This window comes from Suncus etruscus, chromosome 1 (genome assembly GCF_024139225.1).
Source record: "Suncus etruscus isolate mSunEtr1 chromosome 1, mSunEtr1.pri.cur, whole genome shotgun sequence".
In the NCBI taxonomy this organism is placed as follows: Eukaryota; Metazoa; Chordata; class Mammalia; order Eulipotyphla; family Soricidae; genus Suncus; species Suncus etruscus.
Genome location: NC_064848.1, coordinates 115007352 through 115026854, shown reverse-complemented (window position 1 = coordinate 115026854; position 19503 = coordinate 115007352). Strand labels below are relative to the sequence as shown.

Sequence of the window (19503 nt, the reverse complement as noted above, 5' to 3'; positions counted from 1 at the left end):
GTGATGGGGCAGGGGAGGGGCGGGGGCGGGGACGCGGCGCTGAGGTGTGGAGGCCGCGGGAGTCTCTCCCATCCGGACCGTCGCCGTGGCCGCCGCCCCCCCCCCCCCCCACCACCACCTCGGCTCCCTTCGTCGCGGCACGGCCCCGGGGCCCGCCCTCCCTCTTCCCTCCCCCGCCCCGCCCCTCTCCCTTGGCCCCTCCTCCTGGGGCGAGCGGGCGAGCGGGCCGCGGTGACTTAAGCGACGGAGCGCGGCGAAGCCCATTTTTCTCCTGCCTCAGCGCCGCGCCGGGCGAGCCGCTCCGCTGCGCTCCGCTCCGAGATGAACGCGGCGGCGGAGACCGAGTTCAACATCCTCCTGGCCACCGACTCGTACAAGGTGGGAGCGGGCGGGGGCGGGGGCGCGGGGCTCGGCGGGCGGGCGGGCGGGCGGGCTGGGCTGGGCTGGGGCAGGTGAAGCGGCGCCGCAGTGGCGCGGGGCCGAGGGCTGGCCGGCGGGAGGCGGAGGCGGGGCCTGGGCGGCGGCGGCGGGCCGGGCCGGGCCCTGGGCAGCGACGCTCCCTCCGGCGCGGGGCTTCGCGGGCGCTGCGGGATCCGACCCGGGCTCCCCGCCGCCGCCGGAGGCCTCTCGCTCGCCCTCGCCCGGGGCGCGCGCTCAGTGAGGGAACGGCGCCGGGGGCTCCGGCCCGGCCGCCCTGGGCGGTGGGTGGCCCCAGGTGGCCCGGGGATGCTGGCAGCCGCCGCCGCGGCTCCTTTCCGCGCCCCCGGCGCCCACCACGCCGAACCGGCCCCGGGCCCGGCTCCTCTGCGAGCGCCCTGCGCCGCTGACCCCGCTTGCCCAGGCCCCGAGCTTTGCCCTTTACTCCAGCCCAGTCCCGTCTTCGGGTCACCCCGGCCGGATTCCGGGGAAACGGAAAGTGAAACACTGCGAGTTGAATGAACTGGTTTGTCCATCTCCGCTGCAGAACCCAGCCAGCCTGTGTTTGGGAGGAAGGCTTCCTCGACGCGGATCCTGCAGCTCGCCCCATTCATTTGCTCACGGACACACTTAGCCAGAACTCGAGGGGGAACCCCGCCACTGGTGGGTTTCCTTCCCTTCCCTCGTTGTCAAGTTGTAAGACAACCGCCCCTACAGTTTGCGAAACTTTGTGAGCAAAGACGCAGCACTCTTGGTTCGGAAGCTCCACTTGGGGCAAACTCTTATTTGAGATGTTGTACTTGAGCGTGGAATCTCATCGTAAAAGTCTACTGTGTTTACGTTTGGGGTTTCGTTGCAATTTACATTTCCCGTGCTGGGCTCAGACCCAGGGTGTAGCACATCCCAGGAAAGTTCAGCACCACTGAGCCAATATGCCAAGCAAGTATCTTGTAGAATCTCATTTTACCTTAGTGCTATCTGGTCCACTTCTCGCCACTTAACTTACTTTTCTCTTAATGATAATTTGGATGGGTTACTTAAAGTAGAACCAAGTATTCTTGCCCAGTGGTCTTTTTCAGTTGAATTTGGAAGTTTAGAATCTACTTGAGATACAAGATTGTTTTATGATCAAGGATTGTTTACCTGACCCTAAAACTTGTCTCATATTTTTTTAAGTTAACTGTTTCAGGTGTCTTTAGTCGTGATGCTACAGAATTTCATTCATAGTTTAGTAGCGGTTTTTTTTAATCCTTTAAAATGATTGTCAAAAAATGTATGTATCGACTTATGATTTATATAAGTAAATTATTGAATTACAAAGGAGAAATGGAAACAAGTTGATGCTTCCAGCACACTTCTTATGTTTCCATATGTAACCATTATACATAAAGAACGTGTATTTTGTTTTGTTTTGTTTTTTAACAGGGTCACACCTTGTGGTGCTCAGGGTTTACTCCTGGCCCTGTGCTCCAGGGGAGGACCTTATGTGGTACTGGGACTCATACTCCCATGGGCTTTATTTAAGGACTTTAACCTCTATTACCTCTCCAGCCCAAATAAAGTTGTTTTGCATTTTGGGGGGAGATACTACTAATTAGAAAAAGACTTGACTGACCTGGGTTCTATACCAAGCACACTGTATGGCCCCTAGAATACCACCAGGACTAAGACCTGAACAGAACCATAAATTTGGGTGTGGCCCAAAAAACAAAAAATTCTTATCTTGAGGGGCCAGAATGATAATACAGCGGGTGCTTGCCTTACACATGACCAATCAGGGTTCAATCCTCAGTATCCCATATGGTCTCATGAGCATCACTAGCAGTGATCCTTGCGCATGGAATTAATTAAGAAAAGCCCTGCAGTTCTCTGGATCTAGCTTAAAAACTGAGAAAAAGGGACCCGGAGAGATAGCACAGTGGCGTTTGCCTTTCAAGCAGCCCATCCAGGACCAAAGGTGGTTGGTTCGAATCCCGGTGTCCCATATGGTCCCCGTACCTGCCAGGAGCTATTTCTGAGCAGACAGCCAGGAGTAACCCCTGAGCACCGCCGGGTATGACCCAAAAACAAAACAAAACAAAACAAAAAAAACCTGAGAAAAAAATTTTATTTTATGAACCAATTGTGACCAATCCATAGTTGAATTTGAGAGTCAGGGCCCTTCCCACCACCAGTGTCAACCTCCTTCCACTGATGGCCCCAGAATGCCCACCACACTTTGCCCCCTGGCCTGCCAGTATAACAGATCCCTTTAAGTTTAGATTATGTTAAAGTTTAGGTCCCTTGATTCTCACCTCAATACATGTAGGAATTTTGTTCTTATATCCTCTGAAGAGCTTTCAGGACTGTGTGAGCCAAAGAAGGAACATTTAAACTATTACATACTCATCTGTATATTCTCATATCTTGAAAATAGTAAGGAAATTAAGTTAGTTTTTATTCACTTAGGTATTCTTATTACAAATAAAAGGACACTTAAATTTAAGATTGACTTTATTTTCAAAATGATTTAAAGAAAAATTATCCATTGGGCTTTCTTCCATCATGCCACGCCAATAGAAAAAGGTAAAAGATACTACAAAAAAAGGCTACTAATATGACTGAAATATGGCAGGTACTGAAGATGGATTTTGAAAAAGAGATTTTACTTCCTCATTATAATGCCAGAAGATAAAAATCTTAAAACTTGGAGACCACTAAATACCAACAAAATGTTCCTACTGGCCTCTGAGTAGCACTGCACCTCCAGCTTCAGCTGGAGGTTACTAGCAAGGCTGAATGGCAACTGGAAAAGTAGGTTAGAGTAGTTGTCCTTATATTTATATAGTCCCGTTGTGGGAGGGAAGCATTTTAGAAATAAAAATCAACTTGAGGGGAAATCTAAAAATCAAAATATCTCAGTGGAAAAGTAGACTTTTCCTTTCACAGAAAGAGCTATATAGTTGTAAAAAAGTTAATTATTTCTTATCTTTTTGTTGGTGCTGGAGATCCAACCCAGAACCTCATGCATGCACTTTACTGCTTTGCTTCATGCCCAATCTCTCTTTAACTGTGATGATTCTTACATGAATCTTTTATTTTTGTTGTTTCTACTTTGGGGTCATGCCTGGCAGTAGTGCTCAGAGCATACTCCTCAAAGTCTGAGTTCTGGAATCATTCCTGGCGATGCTCTGGGAACCATTTGGGGTTCCAGGGACTGAAAGGTTGGCAAACACAGGTCAGGTCAACAGTATGCAAGGCAAATAACCTACCCACTGTACTATTGTTCTGAGCCTAGAGTTATGGTTTTTAGAAATGTAAGGTATAAGTCAGTCATATATACGTGACATTAAGTTCTATTTAGAGGGCTTGTTTTCCCTAGGTACCTGTGTTCTTTACCATACTTAGGACTGACAATTTTCTCTGAGCTAAGGTAAAAAAGGCCTTACCATTTTAGTGATTTTGTTTGTTTGGGTGCCATACCTGGTGGTGCTTAGGGGCTACTCTTAGCTCTGTGCTATGGAGCCACTCCTGACAGGATGTGAGGGACTAGAATGTGCCCAGCATCAAACCCAAGCCTCCTGCATGCAAAGCATGGACTCAGCCTCTTGATATATCTCTCCAGCCCCAGGAAACACTTTCAAAGTTAAGGTTCACTCAGGATGTTAAGTGAAATTTGCTGTTTTCTCTTAATCTTGTGAATTGCTTTATATTTACTATAGAATTACTTTCTATGAAGATAGAAATTAGAGCAGTACTAAAGAAAAAGAAAGGTAGCATATTTTAGCTTCTGTTTTGTAGTTTAATTTTAAATACTGTGAAGTCTTTTGTTAGTATTAAACTGAACTCATGACTTCCTACCTTTCACATACCTCCCCATCTCAATAAATAGCATTTATTCACCCACTCATTCACTCCAGAAATCTAGGCAACATTTTCACATTCATTTCATCTCCTCACTTTCTCCTTCGCCCCCAAATCTCAGCTAACAGTCTATTTCTCATTTACCTGTAAAAATACTAAGCCAGTTCTTTTGCCTAACCTAGACTCTGGCCTTAGCCTTTTAACTGATGTTCCTACTCTACTTGGTACTCCATTCTCCTCACCACAATCACGCTAAGTCTTGTAATACATAAATTAAAGCATATTTACTCAAACTTAGGATATACTAATAATGTTGACTTCCACTGCAGTTCACATAAAATCCTTATTGTAAGTTATAAGCCTTTCATGTTTCTGTTCCTGTATTTTATATCTCACCACCCCACTCAAGCCAGCTATTCTTTCTTTTATGTTCTTCAAGTAAAAATATTTTTTATGCCCCTTTCGTTTAAACTCTGCTCACATTCCTATATTCCACAGAAGCTTTCCTGGCACCCCTATTTACTTTTGTGATAAATATTTTTTGATTTGCCATTGGTTTGCAGTACTACATAAATTTTGGGAGTATGTTTCACACTGCAGTATGTAGTATATATGCCTCAGTAAACCTGCCACCATGAGTCTTTTTTTATTTTTTAATCTTTTTTTTACACCCTCCCTCTCATGTCATTCTTACTAGCAGTTTGATCTCTCTCCTCACCTCCTTTCCTCCCACTTTTTCTTTTCCTTCAGTAATTGCTGTATTTTTTATAAAGACTTTTGTTGGTTGTGTTTTGTTAATTTATTTACTTTATTGGTTTTGTTTTATGTTTCACAAAAGAAGAAACCCATCCAGTAATTGTTTTTCACTTCGTTCATTTTTCTTAGCATAATTAGTCTCCGTTTGAATCCACATTTTGGCAAATGGTGGTGCCATTTCTTCCTTTATTAATTGCTAATTGTAGTCCACTGAGTATTTGTACCACAACTTCATCCAATCATCTGTGGGTGGGCATTTAAATGTCTTGGCTATTATGAATAATATTGCTGTGAACATAGTTGTACTGTACCTTTTTGAAGTAGTATTTTCATAAACTTCAGATAAATAGGATATGAAATAGGATATGCTGGATTATATGGTATTTTTCTTTTTCTTTTCTTCACGTTTTGTTGTTGTTGTTGTTGTTGTTGTTATTGAGGAATCTCCATCCTGTGTTTTTCTTAGAGAATGCATCTATTTACAATGTATGAGAATTCCTTTTTCTCCATACCTTTGACAGCATAATTTGTTTTTAGTCTTTATTTTATATAGACAAGTATTACACAGTCATGCTCTCAGTGCAAAGCTGGCACTTCCAAAACCTGAGCTATTTCTACTATTTCTGTCTAATAGAAAAATAATGAATTAATAAAAGTGCCATTAAAATTCTGAGCTGACAAAGATATCAGAATAATTATTATGTGTTACAACTATGAATCTGAGGTTCAAAAATTTGTACAAGGACATCAAAACCATTCAAATTTTACATGTGGATAGCCTTTTTTCCTTTCACTGCTCTTCGCATTTAAGGAGATGAAGTTAATTTAGATGGCAAACTGTACTTTTAAAATGTTCTTTATTTTCACACGTTGGGTCTGTTTTTAGAGTACGGTAATTTTCTTATCAATTTTATAAATCAGTGAAATTAATTATTTACATATATTTTGTGTGTGTGTTTGTGTGTTTACAGTAGTGAATAGGCAAATAGGTTTGAATTTGTTCTAGATTTTGATTAGCTGTTTATTTTATTTAGCTGATCAACTCTTTTTGTGGGGTCCTTCCCAGCTGAAACAGTGCTGTAGGCCAACTTTGATGGTTGGTTCAGTAATATCAGGCCTTAATAATTAGTAGCTCAGGCCCACTAAATGCAGCGAGGCTCAGACTAATAGTGCTGGGGTTAACAGGGGCCAGACCTTGAGGTACTCGAGTCACCAAGTTTAGACCCAGCAGTACTAAGGGATGGAATCTGGGGTTTGAATCTGGGGATTTTACATGCCAAGGCTATCTCTGAAATCTTAAACTTACAGTGATACCTGTTCCTGAGTTCTTCCCTAAGAAGAAAATATCAAAAACCTAACATAAATTTCTAAGATTTGATAAGGCTTCCTTATATATTTTGCATATGCAATATCTTGTTTACGAGTAAAATAGAAAGTTCCAAATCCGACTTAACCTATCTTACTACATACTATATGATTCACCTCCAAGGGTCCTTTTGAACAGCAAGGAGTGCTATTTTTATAATGTCGCAAGTTGATTTCATTGGAGAGAAAACCTATTTTAAACTTACAAGTTTTTGCTATATATAGAATATGGTCATATTACAATGAACACTTCTTAAAACAAAAGCACAGATTTTTTAATAGTGACTCTTAACCAAAACCATGAAAAGTAAATTTGTGATAAATTTAAATTATAAGATTATATGGATTTCATGTTGCATGAATATTAATAGATATTCATATCTTTATATCTTTATAATATATAAATATAAGTAAAATAAATATAAAGATATAAGCATTGACAAGTATACTAAATATTGATATTTATTTCCTGACAAAGAGGTTATTGGACAAAAAAGGAAATATAGTTTCTCTGTTTTTAATTCATTTTAAGTTCTTTCCTTTATGATTTATAATCTGTTCTTGTACTTTCTAACTAAAGTGTTTTATCTTTCTTATAGGTTACTCACTATAAACAATATCCACCCAACACAAGCAAAGTTTATTCCTACTTTGAATGTCGTGAAAAGAAGACAGAAAATTCCAAAATAAGAAAGGTGAAATATGAGGAAACAGTATTTTATGGATTGCAGTACATTCTCAATAAGTACTTAAAAGGTATATTTTTCATAGTACTATTAAAACACTTTTTATATTCTGTTAATGGAAGCGACTTTTGCAGTAGATTGTTCTTAATAGTCATATACTTTGTGAAAATCTAGTAACTTAAAATTATGTTCATGAATTTGCTTATATATGAATGGATATGGAGAGTATTATGCTGAGTGAAACGAGAGGGAGAAGGATAGACATAGAATAATCATACTCTTTGTGTGAGTAGACGCACATAAAAACAAAGATAATGTGGTAATAATAATAATACCAAAGACCATAGAGATGAGGGCCATGAGGATCAGTTCATGGTAGGAAGTTTGCCACTATTAGGTCAGAAAAGGAACCACTATAACAGTGATAGTTGGAACTGATCACTCTGAACAAGAGCTGAAAAGGAGGTAAAGTGATATGCATGATACCCCTTCAGCAACAATATTGCAAACCATAAAATCTAAAAGAAAAAAAAAAGAAAAATGTCTGCCACAGATGCAGGCAGCAGAGAGTGAAGGAGGGAAACTGGGGACATTGGTAGCTGGAAATGTATACTGGTAAAGGGTTTTGTACATTGTATGACTGAAACCCCCATTATGAGCAGCTTTGTAGCTGTGTATCTCACAGTGATTCAATTAAAATTTATTTAAAAAATTAATAATAATAATAGGAGCCAGAGCAGTAGCACAGTAGGTAGGGCACTTGCCTTTATGCAGCTGTCCAGAGTTCGATCCCCAGAATCCTTTGTGGTCCCCCAAGCCTGCCAGGTGTAATTTCTGAGTCCAAAACCAGGAGTAACCCTTGAGTGCTGCTGGGTGTGGTACAGAAAAAAGCATGCATAAATAAATATAAAAAATAAAGGACATATCAAAAATATATATTCATGTATTAAATCTTATAATCAGTCAGTGTTTAATGTTTTTCTAAAACAGTGATCCTCAAACTTTTTAAACATGGCCCCAGTTCACTGTCCCTCAGACTGTTGGAGGGATGGACTATAGTAAAAACAAAAACTATGAATAAATTCCTAAGCACACTGAATATGTGTTATTTTGAAGTGAAGAAACAAGACGGAAACAAATACAATATGTGACCTGTGGGCCATAGTTTGAGGACCACTGTTCTAAAATAAGTTTGGGGATAAGTATGGAAAAGTCTTTTCTTAAACTAATCTGATTTGTTTGTGAAATAAAGACTAAATATTGATGTGGGAATTTATTTTGAATTATGGTTATAATTAATTTTGCAATTTTACCTTAAAGATCTGTTTTGAACACTACCAGTAACTGTGGACTTAAGGTTTAAAATTATAAAGCATGGAGCCAGAGAGATAGCACAACGGTAGGGTGTTTGTCTTGCACGTGGCCAACCCGAGATGAGCCCAGATTCGATTTCCGGCATCCCATATGGTCCCTCGAACTTGCTGGGAACAGTTTCTGAGTGCAGAGCCAGAAGTAACAAACACCTAAATGCCTCCAGGTGTGGCCCAATCCCCCCCTCCCAATTATTTTAAAGCAGAAAACTTCCCAAAATAATTTCTGCAATTTATTATTTGAAAGTCTATTTCTAATCTATTTATGATGTTGATGGGGGAAGAATAGTTCCCAAATTACTTTTGCATCTGGGAAATTTTCAACTCTGGGTTTTTTGCTGTTGTTTTTTGGGCCACCTGGAGATGCACTCCTACAAGTGCTCAGGGAACTATATATGGTGCTGGGGCTTGAACGTAGGTCATTTATGTAAAGGCAAGCACCTTACTCACTGTACAAATCTCTTTGGCCCCAGCTCTGAATTTTTAAAATAAACAAAATCTCAGTATAAGTTGAATTGACTCAGAAATGAGTTGTGTGGGTATAACTCTAAAACAAGAAAAAAAATTTTTTTTCTCTCTTAGGCCTACATGAGTTGTTGGAAATGAATTATCTAATCTCTCTAGGATGAGATTTAGATAAATAGGTAGACAGGCAGACTGACTCTGTAGACTAGTGAAATAACTAGAGATTTTTTAAATTGTATGAGAATAATTTATGTCTTCAGAAATGTAAACAGGAGCTGTTTATCCCTATAGGTAAAGTAGTGACCAAAGAGAAGATCCAGGAAGCCAAAGAAGTATACAAAGAACATTTTCAAGATGATGTCTTTAATGAAAAGGGATGGAACTACATTCTTGAGGTAAAAAGTAATTGATGTTTGATATATTTTGATTTGTGTTCACAATTTTTTGGAAGAGTACTATAATTACAACTCCTCTCTGCTTATAACAAAAATCTAATGTCTATTTTAGACATTCCTGTCGAAATTTAAGGATAGAATTTTTTTCTGTTGGCAAATCATTAGTATTTATGGATATAGGTAATTTGTTATGATAGTGAGTTGAATAACCACCACTTTTTATAAAGGTGAATTTTTTTCTCTTTTTTTTTTTCTGAGGGAGGGGAGGGTAGGGAAGGAGGGAGGGAAGAGAGAAGGAAGGCATAAAGGTGATTTGATTTTTTCTTTGAAAATATGGTAAGAGATGGCATAGTTATTTGGCAGTTTTAAATTGTAGTTTCACTGGCTATCTAGCATATCCAAGAAATAGTTGGTTTGAATTTTTCACTATCTAATAATCCTGGGAAATATCTTTTACTATTTAGAATTTAGAATAGTTTGCTATAGATTATGAAACTCAATCTTTAGTCTTATTTGTACTGTAATAATCCTATCAAGCATGTTTGGATCCATTGCTTAAAGTTTTGGGCATCTGGAATGGAGTTTATAAGAATTATAAGAATATCCTCTGGTGCTTTTCTTTTATTTCAGAAATAGGCTGAGATTGAACTTGTTGATCTCTTGGAATCTAATGATGTTAAGTGCTAATTTATTATAGAGAGCTCAAGAGATAGTACAGGGATTAAAATGTTTGCTCTACAATAGGTAAAGCATTCACCTTGTATGTTGGCCTTGTTTCAATCCTTAGTTAGCTCTGAACATTGTCATGTATGATAAAATAAATAAATAAATAAATAAATAAATAAATAAATAAATAAATAAATGAGACCAGATCTATAGCACAGCAGGAAGGGCCTTTGCCTTGTACACAGCTGACACAGGTTTGATACCCGATATCCCATATGGTCTTCTAAGCAGGAGTGATTTCTGAGTGCAGAGCCAGTAGTAACTCCTGAGCACTGCCCCCCTCCAAAACCATTAATGAATGATTCATTAAATTAAATTAAAAGGGGGAATATGTTTGCTTTGCATACAGCCAGTTTTGGTTTAGTCCCCCAAGCACTGGCTTGCATGATATCTAAGCACCAATAAGTGTAGTCCCCAACTGCAAAACAATTTCATTGTTAGAAATATTACATTGTGCTTATGTTGTAGTACTATTTTGCTGTTTGATGGAGTTTGTGCTTAAGTTTTCCTAAGTAGTTGACTAAATCCTACACTAACCCATTTTGTTTGTTGTAAGGTTGATAATAAATAAGTTAGAACTTTTTCTTAATATAATTCCCACATATGGTGTAATAAATCTTTTGATTTTTTTGTGTTAAGAAATTTTTAGGTATTTCTGGGCCCGGAGAGATAGCACAGCGGCGTTTGCCTTGCAAGCAGCCGATCCAGGACCAAAGGTGATTGGTTTGAATCCCGGTGTCCCACATGGTCCCCTGTGCCTGCCAGGAGCTATTTCTGAGCAGACAGCCAGGAGTAACCCCTGAGCAACGCCGGGTGTGGCCCAAAAACCAAAAAAAAAAAAAAAAAGGAATTTTTAGGTATTTCTATGGTCTTTTCATATAATATTGTCTTAGCAGTTTTACACTGCATTAATACAAACTCTGAGACTTAGAGATGTTAAATTATTGTCCAAGGTTTCCTATCACTTCTTAATCTAAGCAAGAACTTCTAAGGCTGGGGCCGGAGAGATAGCATGGATGTAAGGCGTTTGCCTTTCATGCAGGAGGTCATTGGTTTGAATCCCGGCATCCCATATGGTCCCCCGTGCCTGCCATGAGCAATTTCTGAGCCTGGAGCCAGGAATAACCCCTGAGCGCTGCCGGGTGTGACCCAAAAACCACCAAAAAAAAAAAAAAGAACTTCTAGATTTTCCATTTACTTTAGTTCCTTTGTCCCAGTTTGTCTTCTGAAGCAAATGAGCTCGAGCTCTTAGCTTTAATAAAGGGAGAAATAACTTAAGTGTCTAATAACATAGCATATAGCAAACATATTCTTCTGGCTTTAGAGATCATTGTTGCAGTTGGGTGTTGATTACCAACGCTCTAAAAAGTGACTGGTCTGTCCACTACCAAAGTGATTGTTTTTAGTTCTACCAGAGTAAGAAGAAAACATATTAAATGTTCCTTTACTGATTGGTAACTTTCTTTTCCTTTTCTATTGTTTGTTTTGCCTTTTTCTCTTGTAGTTGCATTTTTTGTCTATCAATCTTCACCTTTTCTTTATAAAAATGCCCCATTAGGAACCAAGAGATAGGATAGTGGGTAGGGTGCATGCTAGCCATACACTGGACCTGCCATTTAATGTCCAGCACCACACAAATCCCTACGTATTATTGGGTGGAGCCCTGGAAGCCTCCAAACACCACCAGAGATGGCCCATGTAATACCTGACACTGCTGGGCAGGCCACCATAACTTTCTTGGTTGCTTACATTGAAAAGTTTGTATGGTAGCCAAACTTACTAGTGGTGTCCTCTAGCCCTTTGGGAAGCTCTTTCTACCACACTCCCCCAGCATAGAAAGTGACCTGCTTAGAAAAAGGGGAATGACCTTTTAATACTTTTGGAGTCTGGTGAAAAATGGAAAAGGTATTTTGTTTGTACTAGTTTGAAATTAATTTTATCTTGCAGTAATAAATATTAACAGAAGCACTTTAAGAGTATACAATTTAACAATTAAGACAGTGCATACTTAAATTGTTACTCATTTAAAGTAATTATTTGGTGGGGGTGGCTAGAGCACTTGGTTGACCTGGGTTCTGTCCCCATGTGGTCCCTGAGCACTGCCAGGAGTGATTCCTGAATGAGAGCCAAGAATAACCCCTGAGCATTGCTGGATATAGCCCCAAACAAACAAAATTACATTTCAGGGGGTTAAGAGTACTCCTTTGGAGTGGAGTGTTATTACCCCAAAGTGCTTAGGGTTTATTCCTTGTTCTACACTCAAAGATCACTCCTGGTGGACTCAGGAATGATGGATTTCTAGGATTGAACCTAGTCAAGCCATGTCCAAAGCAAGTGCCCTACTCTGTGCTAGCACTCCTGCCTCTGATTAAGGGTTTTGTGACAAAATTACTAGCAGCGTTTGTCTATAATTGCAGTTTCTTGACAGTACATTTAACTTTTGTAAAATATAAAGAACCTTATTAAAAATAGGTGATTGGTTGCATTAATGTATCTTATTGTCTCTTACTAGAAATATGATGGACATCTTCCAATAGAAGTAAAAGCTGTACCTGAGGGTTCTGTCATTCCCAGAGGAAATGTTCTCTTTACAGTAGAAAACACAGATCCAGAGTGTTACTGGCTTACAAATTGGATTGAGGTGAATTGATTTGCTTCTAATTCTTCTATATTAATTGAAAATGTAAAAACCATTCAACTGGGATTGTAGTGTGAAAGTAACTCTGGTGTGAGACCTGGGTTTGGTCCTCCTGCATGACAAGGGAAAAGTTACTATTAATAATAAAAGTAGATGATCTCTTGCAACTGATTTAACTTTGCCAGCCCTCAGTTTCCTCATCTATAAAATGACAGATTAAACTTACATAAATTTCTTTTCAGGAAAGTTAACAATGCTGAGATATTAATAAAATAAAATTATTAATTGTTATTAATAGTTTGGGTTCCTTCTTGTTGTAATCCTGTATGTTTGTCACTATAAAGAACATTTAGAAAAGCAGCACAGCTACAAGTCTAGTAATGTCAGACATTTTATGGATATTCTTTAGTAAAAGTAAAGAAATTTTTAAAACTTTAGCTAACTGTATTTTTTTCATTCATAATCTGCTCAGTTTAGAGCCTAGGCCTTATCACCAGATACTTCTTATCTATATAGAGTCAAGTTGATTTACTGATTTTTACATAATCATAAAACTCCCTAAATAGCCAAAGTTATTCTGAGAAAAAAGAAAATGTAAAGTATTGCATTTCCGAGATACTTCAGCAATCAAAATGGTACTGAAATAAAGGCATATTCTCAGACCAGTTCAATAGAATCAAGTGCCCAGAAATAGATCCTCATATATGGACAGTTAATCATGACACAGAAGCTGAAAGCATGAAGAGAAATAGGGAAAGCCTCCAATGCATGTTGTTGGAGAAACTGGATCATTATCTCTCCAGACATAACATTTAATTCAAAGTGGGTTAAAAATTAAGTCCTTTAGATTATATTTGAACTTATAAAATAGATTGGGGAATTATAGACAAAACTCTGTCACATATGGACTTTTAATGATTTGATTCCATTAGCAAAGGAAATAAAAACAAATAAACAAAAATTTGTACATCAAATAAAAGTTCTGCTTGGTGAAGGACATTGGGCTAAATTTAAAAATCACAATATAAACAGGAGAAAATAGGGGCCGGAGAGATAGCATGGAGATAAGGCATTTGCCTTTCATGCAGAAGGTCATTGGTTCGAATTCCGGCATCCCATATGGTCCCCCAGCCTGCCAGGAGCAATTTCTGAGTGTGGAGCCAGGAGTAACCCCTGAGCACTACCAGGTGTGACCTAAAAACCAAAACAAAACACAAAAAAAAAAACAACAAACAAACAAAAAAAAACAGGAGAAAATATTAGATGTTTCCACAAAGATATATTGATAGGCAGTAGGTTCATGGTCACTTATTATCAGGGAAATATAAATCAAAACAATAGAAATATCACCTCACACTATTCAGTAGCATATATCAAAAAGACTGGAAACAACCAGTGTTGGCAGGGATATGTCTAAAATAGCACCCTCATTCACAGTTGGTGAAAATGTTTTATATCAATAACATACTTCAACTATTTTAGATCTAAGGGAGAACTGTCACCTACCTGCCTTGCATACTAGTTTATGGGCAGCAATTATGATGAAGGCAGTTTATCATTTGTTTTCAACTGTTATACACATGTAGACCAGAGGTTGGAGAACACTCGTCTGACTAATCCTTTGTGGAAAACAATATGTGCTCTTCTCAAACTTTAGAATCTTTAACTTTCCATGTAGCCCAGCAATTTCAGTTCTTGACATCTATCCCCAAAATACGTAAACATTAATTGGAAAAGAAATGTGAACACCTGTATTCATTGCAGGACTTAGTACAATAGTCAGGATATAGAACTAACCCATTGTTCAAAGATAAATGAGTGGATAAAGATTTATATGTATTTATAATGAAATACTTTGCAGCTAAAAGAAAAGATGAAAACCAAGTTTGCTACAACTTTGATGAAACTAAAGATCTATTAAGAGAAATAATCACAGAGTAGTGCAGATATATGGAGAAGCAAATTAATAGTATAGAATGATGACAGGCCCTTAGCCTTGGATTATTTAGATGAGAATACCAAGCAGTGGAAGAGAATGGAGAGCAGAAGACTACAAGTAATAGGAAGTGATGGAGACTTTGGTAGTAGTGAATGTGCACTAACTTTGTATATTAAAGATGGAAACATTAACATTGTTGTGATCTGAGTTGTTTAAAATATACTCCTGGGTCTGTGAGAATTTGTGTTTGGCTTTTTTTGCCAAAATGTGGTGCTACTTAGAATTAATTTTCAGTTGGATGCTTGAGGATTATTCCTGGTGGTGCTTGGAGAACCAAACAGTTCCCGGGATCAAATGTAATCCTTTAGTACTTTAGCACTAGCATACAAAACTAAAGTACTCTAGCTAGTTGAGCTATCTCTCCAATCACATAAACCTTTGTTGCAAAGGGAATATATTTTACTGAGTGTATTTAAGCTGACTTTGTTGACCAGTGGAAAGAAATAGCATTGTAAAGGATTATTCTGTCTAATAGTATCTTTTCCTGTCATTTTTCTAGGAGTTAAGGTCAGTTTTCTATCTTTATAACTCAACTAGAATTTTTTATACTATTTTTTACATTTTTCATAACTGATCCAGTTATAGTTAACAAATTAAGTTTTGTGATCACTGGAAAAAAAACTTGGCACAGTAACTTAGAGTAAGATGTATCTTTTTTGTATGTGTGTTTTGCCTTTTGTTTTTTTATTTTTGGGCCACACCTGGTGATGCTCAGGGGTTACTCCTGGCTATGCACTCAGAAATCGCCCCTGGCTTTGGGGGACCATATTGGACTCTTGAGGATTGAACAAGGTCTGTCCTGGTTCATCTGCGTGCAAGGCAAATGCCCTACTGCTGTGCTGTTGCTCTGGCCTCATAAAATATCTTAATTAAGAGCATATAGGGAAGTAAAAAGTCATTCTTAACTTGACACTAATTAGGAATTAATAAGTGAGTTGGGAGCCAGAGCCATAATACAGTTAGTACAGTGTATAAGACATTTGCTTTGCACACATCTTGCCTGGGTTCAATTTCCAGCACCTCATATGATCACCTGAGCACTACCAAGAATGCCCCCTGAACACAGACCCAGGAATAGTCTTTGAGCATTGCCAGGTGTGACCCCAAAATAAACAAAAATAATAAGTGAGAATGCTGAATTTGTAGTAGAAAAATAATTATAAGCAAACATTAAATAGGGAATAAGGTTGAATTAAGGAATAGAAGAACTGAAATGGCAAGCTATTCCTAGAGCAACCAATTGCCCTATGAGACCAGCAATATTAAAGAGAAATTAACTACTCTGCCCCCCACCCCTCCTAATGGGGGCCATTGAAGGGTTATTTTCTTGCAAGCCAAAACAAACCCAAGTCTGACATGACACATGCTAGTTAGGTGCAGTACCAGAGATACAGTCCCAGCCCCCGTTTAGATGTTGGTAGGTTTATTTATTTTTTTAATTTTTTTATTTTGGTTGGGGAGGGTTGTTTTAACTGTTTTTTTAATTTATTTTTTATTGAATAACTGAGATACATAATTAAAAATTTGTTTCTGATTGAATTTTGATCATACAATGTTCCAACACCTATCCTTTTACTAGTGGCTATTTCCCGCCTCCAATTTCCCCACTTTCCTTCCGATCTGTTGTCCCTCATTCTGTCTGTCCTCTCTTCCACAGCCTGCCTCTATGACAGTTACTTCTCTTTCTCTCCCTCTCTTTCTCTCTTTCTCTCATCTCTCCCTCCTTCTTATCCCCATTTTTCTTTCACCATGGCTTGCAATACTTTTAATGAAAGTGTATCATGCATATCCTTTTCAGCACCTAGTTTTTGTCCAAAGTGACCATTTCCAGCTATTATTGTCATAGTGGTCCCTTCTCTGTCCTAATTGCACTTCCCCCATAATTTCTATTGCCTTTGGGTATTATTCTCATATTATTTTTTAATATCCCACAAATTAGTGTAATCATTCTGTCTGTCCCTCTCTGACTCATTTCACTCATCGTGATAGTCTCCTTTTCTATTCCATATGTAAGCAAATTTCATTACTTCATTTTTTCTAACGGCTGTGCAGAACAAACAGTGCTGGCATAGATTGTTCTCTCAGAAGACTTATCCACTGCTGGTGGGAATGCAGACTGGTCCAGCCTTTTTGGAAAACAATATGGACATTCCTCAAAAAACTAGAAATTGAACTTCTCTGAACCTAGTATTGGTCCATGAACTATTTGATACATGTCTGCATTCCATACAAAATTGATAGGCATTTATAAGGTTTTATGGATATCTTTTTAGCAACTTTTATGGCAATTCTAAACATGTAAGAATTAGTGTTTATTTAAAACTGTAAATACATATTAAATTGAAAATGGTCTTTCAATTGATTCTTCATCACAGCTGATTTTTCGAAATATTCTTCTTGGAGAGATAGCACAGCAAATAGGGCATTTGCCTTGCACACATTCGACCCAGGACTAACGTTGGTTCAAAATCCAGCATCCTATATGATCCCCCGAGTCTGCCAGGAGTGATTTCTGAGCACAGAGCCAGGAATAACCCCTAAGCACCACCATGTGTGATCCAACCCCCCGCAAAATATATATTATTATATATAATGTATTATATATATATATATATATTTTTTTTTTTGCTTCTTTGGAATTTCAAATAGAAACTACTAAGTTGACATTTTTATTATTTAAGGACCTGGTATATTTATCCTTTGTGTTGTTAATTTGTGGAATGAGCTATGTACTTTAAATGTCTAATTGATATTTCTGATAGAGAAAATTTAGGACATATCAGATAAAGCTTGATTTTTTTCTTAGAAATTAACATTTATATATTAATATTTGTCACTATAACTTTGTTGCTACAGACTATTCTTGTTCAATCCTGGTATCCAATCACAGTAGCTACAAATTCTAGAGAGCAGAAGAAAATATTGGCCAAATATTTGTTAGAGACGTCTGGTAACTTAGATGGTCTAGAATATAAATTACATGATTTTGGCTACAGAGGAGTCTCTTCCCAGGAGGTAAGACACTTGAGGTGAACCTCATTTTATTAATACAATTGTTGATTAGATTTCTGGGTGGCTAGTAAGATTGATAATGGTTCTAAGGTGGTCATATTGTTTAATTCATGAGATTCAGTCCTCATATGTATATTAAGCACTTATGATGTATAGGTCTTGGTTTAAGTATACATAATACTGGATGGACAGATAAATACACTAACACTAGTGTTAGTTACAATTCTCATTGTATCATCTCACAAATAATAATATAGAGAAACACAGGGTCAACGTAAGGTTGTAAGGGTGATGATAGGAAATTGGAATGAATCACTCTTAGATTCTCTTAGAGAATCACATAGTTGAAGCTTTGACTAGTTAGGGAATATTGGATCATTATCATCAGGAACTACCTACTACCACTATTTCCTTAACAATAAATAGTTCAGTATCTCTAAGCATAAGGACTAATAACTGCTTTAAACTCTGCTTTCATCTCAAGTATGAGTCTTTTTCATTTTTGGATTTTAGTTTGTGATTTATTTTCCAGACTGCTGGTATAGGAGCATCTGCTCATTTGGTTAACTTCAAAGGAACAGATACAGTAGCGGGAATTGCTTTAATTAAAAAATACTATGGAACAAAAGATCCTGTTCCCGGTTATTCTGTGCCAGCAGCAGAACACAGGTAAAAATTTTTATTCTCCTGTTATCTAAACATTTGTTCTCTAAAGCTACTATGTTTTTTCTTTCTTGTAACTCAGAGATATTTTGCATAAATACACAGCCAGGTACCAAAATAATCCTCATAAATTTAAACAATATAAATTCAGCATTTATACTTTGTTTTAATATTTTTAGGTAAGGAAGAAAACTCTTCACCGTGCCAACAAATAATTTGAGAATTTTTTCAATTCTTACACTGCCATAAAGGTTTTATTTTACAGGCTATTTTTCAACCATTGGACTAAGCCCACAAGTACTGTAAAACCTAGTCATGTTTCCTTTTTCACTGTATGTCTTTGCTCTAGAAGTCATCATCTGGAGTCAGGACCTCTGGTAGATGAACAAGTAAATTCTTTCTATAAAATGAAGAATGTTCACATTATTTTTGCTTTTAACTAGAAGGAAATTTATAATCTAAGCTGCAGTTTCTCTGGTCTTAGAGTTAACTTAGTGTTTTTAAATGTATACCAAACATTTCTGGTTCTTGTTACAAAGGTTATTCCCATTACCAAGTTGGGGGTGTTAATTCAAATGTACTCTGAATATTGTGAGGTTCTAAAACAATAAGTAAGGTTAAAATAAAGATGAGCTTCTATGTAAGGCCATCTACAAAGTGATATAAGGGATGTCAAGATATTTTAGAGACTGTCTACAGGATTAAAATACTAACACTGCAACATTCTGTTCAATTGGCTAAGTATTTGTAGAGAACACAGTTTAAAATGCTACAGTGGTACAATGAAAGGTCAGGAAAGACCATATTCTACTGGTAGGATCAAAGCAAATATTTGAGAGTAGTTTGTGAAATTTTGGCTCCTGAAGAAATATTAATAGTATATAATAGTAATATATGTTAGTATAGTATGTTAGTAAAATGCATAGTATCATAGAAATGCTTGTTCTGGGTAATATTGTTTACTTACTATATTTATGTTCAAAGAATAAGATCAGAAGAGAATATGAATGTATAGAAAAGTAATAAGAATTGAAACAGATTTTTTAGAGAATATAGAATAGATTGGGAAGACAGGTTAGTAAATGTTCTCAGGCTCATTATAACAGATTATAGGTGCATAACATACTGGGTTTTTGTAATTCTATTTTCAAATAGGAGGGTGAGCAGT

General features: G+C 37.8%; 1 protein-coding gene across 2 annotated transcripts in view; it reads left to right on the top strand.

Moving 5' to 3' along the window:
* Positions 1 to 219: 219 nt before the first annotated feature.
* NAMPT (nicotinamide phosphoribosyltransferase) overlaps positions 220 to 19503 on the top strand; it is a 37594-nt gene continuing 18310 nt past the window's right edge. Inside the window, exons 1-6 of one of the 2 annotated variants that reach the window (XM_049783309.1) lie at positions 220 to 378; positions 6981 to 7137; positions 9194 to 9297; positions 12536 to 12664; positions 17517 to 17675; positions 18205 to 18341. In XM_049783309.1, the coding sequence (XP_049639266.1) occupies positions 322 to 378; positions 6981 to 7137; positions 9194 to 9297; positions 12536 to 12664; positions 17517 to 17675; positions 18205 to 18341 (743 nt within the window). In that variant the 5' untranslated portion in view covers positions 220 to 321. The remainder of the gene's footprint in view (positions 379 to 6980; positions 7138 to 9193; positions 9298 to 12535; positions 12665 to 17516; positions 17676 to 18204; positions 18342 to 19503) is intronic. The other variant, XM_049783316.1, reaches the window with a different exon arrangement.